At 38.9% G+C, this 12,918-nt stretch overlaps 1 protein-coding gene across 21 annotated transcripts in view; it reads left to right on the forward strand.

Annotated features, from left to right (window-relative positions):
- MAGI1 (membrane associated guanylate kinase, WW and PDZ domain containing 1) overlaps positions 1 to 12,918 on the forward strand; it is a 622,042-nt gene that overhangs the window by 365,808 nt on the left and 243,316 nt on the right. For all 21 annotated transcript variants that reach the window (XM_028169082.2, XM_028169083.2, XM_007192408.3 and 18 more), the window contains exon 2: positions 3,026 to 3,142. In XM_028169082.2, coding sequence (XP_028024883.2) covers positions 3,026 to 3,142 — 117 coding nt within the window. The remainder of the gene's footprint in view (positions 1 to 3,025; positions 3,143 to 12,918) is intronic.

The raw sequence follows: 12,918 nt of genomic DNA on the forward strand, positions 1-12,918 counted from the left end.
TTGCTTGCAGTCACATTTCACAGGCTTAGTGAATTTTATAGCCATTTATGTATCACTAAATGCACATGTTCAATAATGCACTGGAATACCATCATTCAGAACCCCAAATGTAGATGCTCACTGAACGCTTTTGAGTGTTCTGGAGAAAGAAGAATGACATTTTGAATATGGAGTCATTTGAGGCTGTCACTATGTTATATTTCTTTACTTCAAAAGAATTTGGAGTATCTTAAATATGTTTTCTTGTAGCTATAAGATTCACAGCGGGTTTCTTTAAACCCAGCAACTAGAAAACAAGTGTACGTAATCACATATATATAATCTCATATATCCCATCATCTTTACATAATTCTATTGATTAAAAGCAAGTCATAGGTGCTTCCCACAATCAATGAGAGGGGATAACACAGTCATTAAACTCCTGGCCATGAGGAACATATGTGCCACTTTAATGCCTGTGCATTAACAGTTACAGTTCCATAAGTTTTGATAAATGTATAACCCTGTGTTATTACTACCACAATTGATATTTACTGTATTGGAATCACCCACCCTCCCAAGTTTCCTTGTGATTCCTCCTTTCAAAGAAGTTTTTTCTTGAAATCACTGTTGACTCTCAGGAAGTTGTAAAAAAATAGTTCAGACTTCCTGTGTACCCTTCACCCTGTTTCTTCCAGTGGTAACATTCTTACATAACTACAGTACAGTTGCAAAGCCAGGAAACTGACATAGATACACTCCATAGATCTTATTCCCTTGTGTGTCAGTCTCTGCCTACCCTGAGCCCCAGGTAACTGCTGGACTGCTTTCTGTCACTATAGTTTAGCCTGTTCTGAAGCTTTATAGATAAATGGAATCATACAGTATGTTCTCTTTTGTGTCTAGCTTCTTTTGCTCAGCATTATGTGTTTGAGATTCATCAGTATTACTGTATGTGTTAGTGGTTTGTTCTTTTCAATTTTTGTGCTGCATCCTATTTGAATATAGTACGGTTTGCTTATCCATTCACCTGTTGATGGATGTTTGGGTTGTTTCCAATTTGGGGCTATTCTATAATGAATAAAGTTGCTGTGATGATTCATCTGTAAGTTGTGCGCACGCATGCGCGTCCGAGTGCGTGTACTTGTTTTCATTTCTTTTGCATAAACAATAGTGGAATTGTTGGGTCATTTGGTTAGTGAAGGTTTAACTTTATAAGATACTGTCAAATTGTTTTCCCAAGGGAATGAAACGTTGTATACACCCACTAGCAGTATAAAAAGAGTTCCTGTTGTTTCACAGTCTTGCTCAGGCTTGATTTTGATTTTGCCATTCTGGCAGGTAGGTGCTGGGATCTCATTGTGGTGTTAATTTGCCCTTTTCTGATAAGTAGTGAAATTGAATATCTTTTCATGTGCTTAATGGACAATCATATATATATATATATATTTTATGAACTGTCTATTCAAACCTTGTGCCTATTTTAAGGAGAGGTGGGAAGTGGGGTGTGTGTGTGTCTTCTTCATTTAATAAATATTTGATGACTAATTAAATGTTTATTGAACGACCTGAGATTGACGTATGAATTTTCATGTTGGCCAGTTGAAGCCTTACATGTACTACAACTCAAAAGGGTCAAATTGGGTTTCATTAGTCTATTCGAAAATGATCAGCTAAAGCAGGGAATCTGGTTTTGAACATGATACTAAAATAAAGATCAGTAGTTTCCTCCCCTGCATAGGTCATAGAATCTTCTGAACCATCACTGTCATCCTCATGACTTGCTCTTTTTGACCATGGGAAAATTATCATCTGAAGCTGTGAATTTTGTTCACATGGATACTGCCTTGCTGCATTGTTTCTCTAATGCTAGAAATGCTCTTACCTAATTTTTATCTTGTCAAAAAATGGAAGGACAATCTTAGCCTTGTTATTTTTAGCTGTCACTGAAGCAGTTTTCTCCATTAAGAATGAATGTTAGCGAGGTTGATCTATAAGCCTTCTGCTGATCCTGTAGACTATAATTTGTGTTTATAATTAAAAAAAAAAGTTTGGTTACCTTCTCCTTTCTATGATACATTTTTGTAACAATATACTTTTTTTTAGCTTTTGTTTTGTTCTGTTAACTGTAGAGAATTAAAAAGAAATAAACACATAGACCAGCCCAGGTAACTACTGCTTAAACAACAACAAAATTTGAAAAAATTATGTGTTCAGTGTTTATAAATCAATACAGAAAAGTAACATCTATATATCTGTATCTGTCTATGTGATGAAGAATGATGTCTCTTCCTTTATTTCCCAAACTCAAGTCCTTCTCCCTAAAGGAAGCGATTGTTAAAACTTTCTGATGATTCCTTCCATTAATACATGGTCTCTCCTTTTCTTTATTCTTCTCACACAAAAGTGGTCAGGTAGTAGGTACAATTCTACATATTTTCCTGCAGTACCAGCACATGAAGATCTAGCTTTCGCAGAGTAGTTATTATGTGGATGAACTGTGCTTTACTTAGTTGATCCCTGGTGGTTGTTTCCAGGTTTTTGGTGATTATTTTTATTTATTTGCTGTTATAAAAATGCTGCAATAAACAATACTGGAGATTTGGGCAGACTTTTGCAAATATACCCATAGGGTAAATTTATTCCAATTGGATCCCTGGTCAAAGAACATTTTGTAATTTGTCAGCTATTGCTAGATTGTCCTCTTTAAGGTTTCAGCCATCCACTCCATCTAATAGTGTCTGCCAAGTGTCTACGACACATATTTTAAATGTAATAGCCTCATTTCAGTTCTTTGTTATTTGAGCCTCCTAGTGTTATGTGAACTGGGACCTCCAAATTAATGCTGTATCAATGCTGTTTTATCTTTATTACATTCTTGCTTGCTTTTTCCCCTGCAGAGGAAAACCTAAAGTAAATCTTCTTGATGACTGAGGGTGGCGGACTAGAATGGCTTTGCGTGGCTTTCCCTCACACAGCTCTCAGGCTGCTCAGTCTCTAGGCAGCCCCAATGGTTGATGCATTCTGTTTTATATATTTCCTGTAGGAGGAAAGCTGAACAAGGACCTGCGACATTTTCTCAATCAGCGGTTCCAGAAAGGGTCGCCTGATCACGAGCTCCAGCAGACCATAAGAGATAACCTTTACCGCCATGCTGTGCCTTGTAAGTAGCCAGTTTGGGGCGTCTTACTGCTGGGTGGGTGTGTGAAAAGTTGAGGGGAGAAGTAAGAGCTCAACAGCTGGATCTGGGACACTTGGCAGTTTGCTCACGTAGTGACTCCGTAAGTCCAGGGAGTCATGATTGACAATGGGACATACAGTACTGCGCCAGGTAAATCACTCGGTTTTCAAGTTCTGGCTTGAGAATGCTGGGCAAATTATTCATCCTTTGTAAGGTCCAGTTTTCACAACAGTGAAAAGGACATCTCACTCCTACTAACTTCACGGAACTGTTAGGAAGTCAAAGTCAGATGCTCGTCAATGCATTTGTGTACAGTATGGGCGTGGTGTAAGCCTCGTAAATGTTAACCATGATTGTCGTTAATGGGGTGGACCAGGCCAGAGGTCTTCATACTGACCTCTGAGGAGATACATGGGACTCTAATAGCCTCTCAGCAAAGGGAATGCCTCAGTGGACTCTCTCTTCCTCCCCACCTTTATCAGATTCATAAATCATGATTTCACATATGATTTTCTTTGAAGAAATGGCTTCCACAGATTAAAAAACCCAAAGCCCCAGACCCATTAGATCAGACCAAATCTGAGAAAGCAAGACATAAAACGTGGGGACTATGAAATCAGGGATTTTGTGGCACGGAAGGAAGAAAGGGAAGAAGGAAGGGAGGAGGGAATCAGCCTATGGGGTAGATGAATTGGCAGCTCAGTGGTCATGAGCTATTGCCATGCTCCACCAAACTACATTGCTGTACAGCTCATTATGAGGTGGGAATTCTGGGAACACATACAGTTTCTTGCTTTCTTTCAAAAGAAGAAGAAAGAATGATTCTGATTTTATTGCTTGGGAGTTTTCTTTTCTCCTCTCTATTACCCAGTCCTTCAAATTTTGACAGTTTTTTAGAAATATTTTTTTTTAATCAACAAAAACAAGGAGGAGTAATTTGAAGTTCAAGGTACCCTGCTTATGGCTGTGATTTGTTTGCTATGAATGACTTTCTTTAAAAAAATAATATTTTGCTAGTGATGTCCTAGAGTGCTAATGTTTCCTCCTCCTACTGCAAAATAATGAATAGGACTGATTTCAGGCATACCATGGATCTGCAAGGACTTAGAATGGAAGTCTAGATGGGGAACTTTAGTGATCAGATTTTAGAACAGCCCTGCCTTCCACTTCACTTATTAATAAAACCGAGGCTCCAAGAGGAAAATAAGTTGACTACAGGTAACTTGGGGCAGTGCCCCAAGGTTGCTTCTTTCTGCTGAGTGGCAGAGCTGCATTTCACAGAGAAAACATGATAATGTATTAATGTGAATCTCTGGCCCTCAGTTCTTTTAATTTTGCATCATTAGAATTGAAAACTATAATTCTAATAATATCCTAATAATAATTCCGTATACTTGAATTAGTAATAATAATTCCTAATGTCAGTCTCATGAATGAGGCAGGGATTATTTGTCTATTTTTTTATAGAAATAAAGAAAGAAACCAAGACACGAAGATAAGCCAATAAAAACAAGGCTAAAAAACAAGACCTGATCAGGGCCTCAGGTCATTGCTCATCTCTGATATACTGCCCAGTTTTACTCTTAGAATATTCCTTTGAGGTTGGGGTTTTTAATACCCATTTTACAGGTGAGGAAACAGAGACACAGGACGACCAAGTAACTGTTAAATCGCAGATCCAGGGCTTTGGAACTCTTAAGCCATCCAGGGCTATTTTTGTAGCTCGACCATAGCTGCCTCTGAAGTTCTAGTACAGCAGATTGGATGCAGTTTTGCAGAATTCAGTAATTGCAGAATCATGATTGTTTTCTGTGTAATTTTTCCCCTACTCAGATTCCAATTTAAGAAATGGGGAATGAAGCAAATGAGCACACCATTTCTTGACGCATCTGTGGTGTTACTATGGTTACATTTTGGCAAGCTTTTCCATTTATTTTTGCCACTGATTTATTGGACCTGACTGTGAGCTAAATGGCTTGATTTTAAGCTTACCACTGTGTAGGAATTGGGGCAAAAATGACCTCAGCCTTTTAAAACAGTGGAAAATCATGTTTTGTCTTTGCTTGTATAATGCCGTTGGTATTGATGTTTCATTTCTATGAAACCAGTAAATCAGGAACTGAGAATGAGGAAAGGGTCTTCCTACTAAAGAGAAAACAAGTAACATTTCATTTTATATTTCCTGCATAAAACAGGAAGGAAATTCAGGAAGAGGTCCATTTCTGAGTCTGGCACAGTGTGTATGTCTTTGAACATGAGTAGACCAGGGGCGACTTGGGATTCAGTTATGGGCTTGGATAACTGGGGCCACATTTGTGTTTATTTTGATTCTTTGGCCCATGTGACTGGTAGGGCAGAACTCTGTACCAAGCTGTTGTGCTTGTGGATTAGGAAGCCCTTGATTGGAGCATCGATCCTCCCAGTGATACTGTAACTGTGCCACAGGGAAATGAGCTCCTGTAATCTGTATTTTCCAGAACTTCCTGCTGCCAATAGTTCAGTGACTTCAGTCTTTTGAGAAGGGATGATCTCATGAACAGGTGCTTGCGAGCTCGGGTACACTTCCTGTACATTTTAGGAGGCTCACATGTCATTCGAAATTAACAAATAAAACCTGTTTGTTCTCAAGTTTATTTTAGTGTCATCATAGTGTAGTAGAGTCTTCTGGGCACCATGATGGATTTTGCCGTTCAGAATTCCATTTTATCCTAATTCTTTGGCAAAGACAATGCAGGTAATACCATCCCTCTTTTACAGGTAAGAAAGTGAAGTAACAGATGTAACTTCCTCAAAATCTTACCAGTTCTAAATGCCACATTACTCACTTCTCAATACAATGCTATTTTTTTAAATTGGCTTTATTGAGATATAATTCATACATCACACAATTCACCACTCAAAGTGTTCATCCAATGCTATTTTTGCTATAGTTATTATTATTCTCCACTCCTCTTTTATTTTGCTTTGATTCAAAAACTTTGATTATTCCCATGGTGTGAAAAATGTCAGCATAGTTAAAATTTAATTATATTATCATTGAAAATCACCACCCCCAAAAATTTATGGCAAAAAAAAAAAAAAAAAGAACTAGATGCAGAATGAGTCAGCCCTGGTGTGAAATCTGAGGGCTGTTCCGTAGCTGGCTGGCCTGGTGTGAGTCATGTAACCTCTCTGAGTCTTTTTTTACTCTTCAGTAAAATGGAACCAGAAATACCACCTCCAGCATTGTCTCACCAAGTCCTGACAGCAGCCCTAAGAGATGGGTCCATTGGAGGAAACAGAGGCTCAGAGAAGTATATAGCTTGCTTAGAATCACACAGCAAACAGCATGGTTAGGGTTTAATCAGTTCTCTCTCTAACTCCTTACTGGGTATAATCAACAGTAATGTGATAAGATCAGTATACCATGGGCTATTGAGAGTGAAAGAAAAAAGAAAAAAAAATTCTCATTGCTGAATTTTTAGTTTTAGCTGTTCAAAATCATGGGGTTTTATGTCTTGGGGGTGGGGGCTAGTTAAGGCACCATATCTTACAAATAAGTATCTTCTCTGTGATTTTCACATATTTCACTGGTGTGTACAATAGAATTTTTTTTTTTTTTTTTTTACAATAGAATTTTAATAACTGCCTAATGATTATTCAGCTTTTAAAAAAAATCACTACAGGATTCTCTTGGGATATCTCAGTTTCTCTTATTTTTCATTAGATCTTTTTTGGTATACACATGAAAAACCACCTTAAGAGAAATGGATTTGAAATGCATGAAAACATCATCGGTGTTGCTCACTTCTCTCATTTCTCAGAATCATCTGGATACTATTCCTGTCTCCCGCCCCCTCAAATTCTGATTATATTCCCAACCCGCTCCCCCTCAATTCTTTAGTCATACAAACTTCGTCCATTGCTCAAATACACCTGGTATCTTCTTGTAACTGGGTATAAATTATTACCTCTTATCTCTCCATCTTTCCATCTAACCAGTTCATAGCCTTCTTGTAAGCTTTAGCCTAGAGGCCACTTCCTCCACGAAGGCCTCCATAGATTGGCCTATTGCCTTCCTCACTGCTCCCACAGCGCCCCCTCTGACCCCCTTCCACCGCATACACGCCTGCTGCGTGTCTGTCTGTCCTGTTAGAATCTAACTTTTCTGAGGTCAGGGACTGGATCTACCTCAGTGACTAGCCCACACCTAGCTTAGTGCCTAGACCATGGGATAAATATCTGTTGAATGAATGATCAGATGAAGAAATGGATAAAGACACTTTTTGTTTTTCTTGTTTTATTGTTTTTTCTTGATTACATAACATTTGGGAGAAACAGCAGAGCTGCTCTTGCCATAAAGCTCTCAGAATAAAGGGCAGCTCAGAGGCTTGAGCTCTGAAATGGCTGATGAGGACCACACTGATTACTTGGCTGGGAATCCCAACCCAGAGGAAAAAAATCAAGGCTCCCAGTGAGCTTGGAACTAGAGTGCCCATTCACAGCTCCTCCTAATTACAGTCTAGGTATCGCTGTACCTCCTGCACTGATAGCGGTCCTGCTTTATGACTTCTTGTCCTAGCTGATGTGACAACATCTGAGATTCTTGCTTTGGAACGGCTGCTTTGCCCATGAAGATAAATGCATTACCTGACAGGGCTTTTCATTTACTCTGCTGCTGCTGTCAAAACGAGATGCAGCTCATCCAGGAGTCCTGGGGCTCCGGAATACTGAACCAAACCCCTCCTGTTCCTTCTCCCTTCTCTGGGCTCAACAGCGATGGAACGCATCTTTCTTTTCAAGCAGAGGTCATCTGAAAGAGGAAAGGATAAGTCAGTTTTGTTCTGTAGGTTAACACGTTGTTGATCAATGCTCTCCCTAATACCGAGACCATTATAATCTGTGGAAGAGACACTGATCATTGACTTAAAGGAGTTTACAAAGGGATTAAACGTGTTTGATCTCCAAGACCATTTAAATCTGATGCAGTAAACATGGGTGATCCTGGTCTTTATTTGTAGAAGTGTGATATTCTAATGGGCATGTTAGCGTTTGCTAACCAACAGTTGGCACTGTTTATTATTTTTGAATGTGACTGTGATGTCAGGACCATAAATTACCTTTGGCATTATTTGAATGTGTTAGTTTCTGTTAACCATAGCCGTTCCCGGTACTGCTTGCCTAGAACCAACTCATTCTACAATTAGAGCTGATGATATGAACTAAACCAGTATATCAGCAAGAGGCCAGGATAAAGAACTGGGTGTTGGAACATTGCTTCTTTCGTAGAATGTGCATCTCTGTGTTCAGGTTGTGTTTGACCTGAGTGGAAGGCTTCAGGTTGTCATACATGAAGTAGACAGTTCTGTAAGCATCCCCAGGACTGATCAGATGAAAGTTACTGGAAACTTTCTCACTGTGGCTATTGCCCTTGTCCTCTTAGCAGAGTTAAGTGCAGTCTAATACTAAAGGATCACTTTAGTCTTTACCAAGCCTAGCCTTGTTGCAGAACTCTGACTAGTAATAATAACGGCTGTCCAGGGTTTAGACTCCTACTGTGTACCACGTACCCTGCCATGATGCTTGTACATAGGTCATCTCTCACTCTGGCCTCATGGAGGCCACACAGACTATTAAAGATCTGAACTCAAACTCACTGGACTCTTAAACCCTCCCCCTTTTCTATTCAATCGCAAATGTTTGTTGCCCATAATAAGAGTGTATGTCCTCATCCCTTCTCCATCAGTTCTCAACTCTTTCTCTCCCCTTCCCTTTTACCCATCAGTACTGTATTTTCCCATGTGCCCCTAGCCAGTCTGTGGTCTGGAGACTCCTCTTACCCACCCTTACTGCCTACACCTGACCTTTCCTTCCTTTTCCATCAAGTCTTACTTGTTCTACATTGGTTTCCCATTGGCTGTCCTCTAAGATGCCAAGAACTAGAATAAAGAAGTGAATGATTCATATTATGGTATAGGGTTCTCTATGCTACATAATACATATATTTTAACAGATAACTTTAAATGTGGCACTGCTAGAACGACCCTATGAGATGGGATGTTCTGGCAACAAGGCAGATTCATAGGTAGGGATGAATTCTTATGGTTTTGACTTGGTTTTGTACTTTTTCTAGTGCTTAACACAGTGCTTAATACATAGAAAACATTTTAAACACAAGATTGTCTATGTCAAAGGGCTTTCCCCCTCTGCTTGCTGTTTCACTTCTCAGACCTAGTTTCCTGTTCCACCAAGTATAAGCTGAGAAAGTAACGCAATAGTCTAGGCAAGGAGTTTTGTGCCAAATTAAAAACTAATGGGAGAACTTCCGTGGTGGCGCAGTGGTTAAGAATCTGCCTGCAATGCAGGGGACCTAGGTTTGATCCCTGGTCTCGAAGATCCCACATGCTGCGGAGCAACTAAACCCGTGTGCCACAACTACTAAACCCACGTGCCACAGCTACTGAAACCCACGTGCCTAGAGCCCGTGCTCCGCAGCAAGAGAAGCCACCGCAGTGAGAAGCCCACGCACCGCAAGGAAGAGTAGCCCCCGCTTGTCACAACTAGAGAAAGCCTGTGCGCAGCAACAAAGGCCCAATGCAGCCAAAAAAAACCCAACACCAAATGAGGCTAAATATAATAAAATATATTTAAATTCTTAAAAAAATAATGGGATTAGAAAAAAAACCCTTTTTGTTTAGATGTGATCTGGAGTTAGAGTTTGGGCTCAGATAACTATTAACAAATTTTCATCCAGTTGAATGTCTGCTGGGGCATGGAAAGATCACGAGCGAAGCAGGACGATCCTTTGTTATTCTGATAAATGCCAGGAGCACACCACTTCTCATTTCTGTAGTGCCCCTTAGGGAACATTGAAACCATTAGTGTGGAATCTATTCTTACTTCTCACCAAGGGAGGAGAGAGTTACCCCATCAGTGAGTTCCTGAGAAGGACTTGGACATTCCTGATTTGAACATTTTCTCTTCTCCTTGGGGCTAGATCAGCAGATGTGCTGGCTTTCTGGTATGGCAGACTGGAGCTGCTGGCAGGCGCTACCCCTCACCAGCGTTGTGGACTTGGGTTTTCTGGGACTCTGTTGTCTCATTACCTGTATTGATGTTTCTGAGGCACCTAATCCCCCAGCAGTGATCATGGCACTTCATAGGTCCTCTATTTAAAGGTTCTCTATGTATATGTTTTTTGTTTTATTTTGTTTTGTTTTGTTTTTGGCCGTGCTGCACAGCTTGCGGGATCTCAATTCCCTGACGGGGGATTGAACCCATGCCCTCTGCAGTGAAAGTGCCGAGTCCTAACCATTGGGCTGCCAGGGAATTCCCAGATGTCCTCTATGTAGACCAGTCTTCTTTTTTCTGTACGCCCTTTCCCTCCCCTTTCTAACACGACTCCTCAAGTCCAGCATGCTCCCTTTTTTCTTTCAAGTTCTCTTTAGACCTTGGGCCTTATGTACATGATTCTCCTTTTTATGATTTTTATGATTTATATAGTTCTTTTGGGGGGGGCAAGCTAAGTTAAAAAATTGATTTTCCAACATTTCTTGAGTAACAACCCAACACTAGATGCTAGGTGAGAACATAGTGAAGATTAATAATTGGCTCATTTAGCCAATAATAGGCATGCTTGAAATAGCACATTCTCTGCATATTCCCAGCATCAGCTGATCTCCCAATGTTCTTTTTTCTTTGTATTTCTTATTATATGTTGTTAACCCTAATTGCTATTGTATATTTGCTGAGTGGATGGAGTCATATTGGGAAAAAGAAAAATGGAAAGAAAAACTATGAACTTAGCTCATTACAGTGGACTTGATTTATATGTGTCTGCTAATACACTCACATAAACATGGTTTGGCTGGTGTTCTTTATTCTAAGGTTCTCAGGGGTGTAGAACGAGGCAAAGCCATAGGAGTTTAGATTTAAGTTTAATTAGAGTTGATGTAATTTATAATCTTCTTATGAAAATATGTTAGACCAACCTTATTGCTTAATAACATCTGTCATTAATCGAGTGCTTACTATATGTACCAGGTACTGTGCTCAGTGATTTGCAAGTTTTGTCTCTTTTAACCTTCACCAGACTCTGAGAGGCATAAGGTTATCGTCCCTGTGTTAGGAGCGTGGCAGTTGAGGTGTGAGGAGCTTATAAGCGGGTTGTTCAAGGTGAGCAGTTTAATAATGATGGAACCCAGATTCAAACCCAGTTCTCACCTCCCCCGAGAGTCCATGCTCTTGGTTCATATCTCTTGGTTCAGTCAGCTTAAAGACCATTTTTTAAATTAATGTATTGAATTTGAAAAAGAGTCTTCTCTTAATAACATACGGATTAGTCCTTGGCTGGGTGTAGGATACTAATATATCTATTTGGCAGCCATGTTAATTCATTAAATTGCTTTATAGTTTTAGCTGACATTTTTCGTCAAGATTTGTTGCAATTATAGAGCAATTTCCACAGCAATTTATGTAGGGACAGGGAGGTTTCATAGTATCCTTACCATCTATTATTTATTTTAAGAAAAGTTTTTAATTCTAGTAATTTTAGATTTAGTAAGAATTATTTAAGTCAAGAGAGTGAAATGCAATACATTTTTAAAGAAATCTTGTATCAAATGTGTTTAATAAAACTACGTACAAATAAAATGTCTGGCTTCTCTAATGGATAATGTGCATATTTATGCTGAGATCCAAGTAAGAACATTTTACCAGTTATGCTCTGATGGGCTTACCTAAACTCCATATGAAATGAGTTACCCAAAATGATTACCTTAAATTTAAACAACAAGAAAATGTCAGTTGTGTTAGTTCAACCATAATATGAATAAAGTAGACTTATTAACCACTCAATGACATTTTTTCGTCTTGCATTGAAATGAACTAATTATACATCTCTATTTTGAGGAAATACACTCTAATGTATTTAGGGATAAAGGGCCACGGTGAATGCAACTTACTCTCAAATGGCTATAAAACATTAAAAATGGTTAAAAATTTGTACTATTCTTATTCTTGCAACTTTCTGTAAATTTGAAATTATTTCCAAATAAAGTGTTTCAAAAGTAAACCCATACCAAAAATTTTTTTAAAAAGCAACCAGTATAGTTTTGGGAAAGGGGGATTTTATGTGAATGTTATGTTTTTATTTTTCCCCCTTATTAATATTAATGTGTTTTTAGCCTAGAATTGAGATTTTGTTAGTACTTTGATAGATGTTGTCTGTTAAACTATAGCAGGACTACCCTGAAAGACATCGTGCGTATATTAAAACAAAAATCTAACACCTATGGAATACCAAGTACATGCTAAGTGTTTTAATTATGGTTTCTCGTTTAATACTGTAATTGTTATTATTTTAATTTACAGATGAGGAAACTGAGGCTTAGTAAGATTAACGACTTGTCTTAAAATTGTGGAATGGGACTGGAGCTCAGGCACTCAACATGGATACTAAAGCTACCACTAGTAACCACCACATTTTCTTTGCTCAGACTATGTATGTGTACATCTGTGTGTATAGATACATATACACCTACTAAATACATCTTAGAAAATAAATTAGGAACACTTTTTTTTTGTTTTTTTGTTTTTGGCCACGCCGCCCAGCATGCGGGATTTTAGATCGAACCCATGCCCCCTACATTGGGAGTGTGGAGTCTTAACCACCGGACTGCCAGGGAAGTCCCAGGAACAATTATTTTAAATGGATCCTAAATATCTGCTAGTGGGATTCTAGATGAATATAAGAGTATAATAATCATCATTAGAATTGT

Source organism: Balaenoptera acutorostrata, chromosome 10 (genome assembly GCF_949987535.1).
Source record: "Balaenoptera acutorostrata chromosome 10, mBalAcu1.1, whole genome shotgun sequence".
Classification (NCBI taxonomy): domain Eukaryota; kingdom Metazoa; phylum Chordata; class Mammalia; order Artiodactyla; family Balaenopteridae; genus Balaenoptera; species Balaenoptera acutorostrata.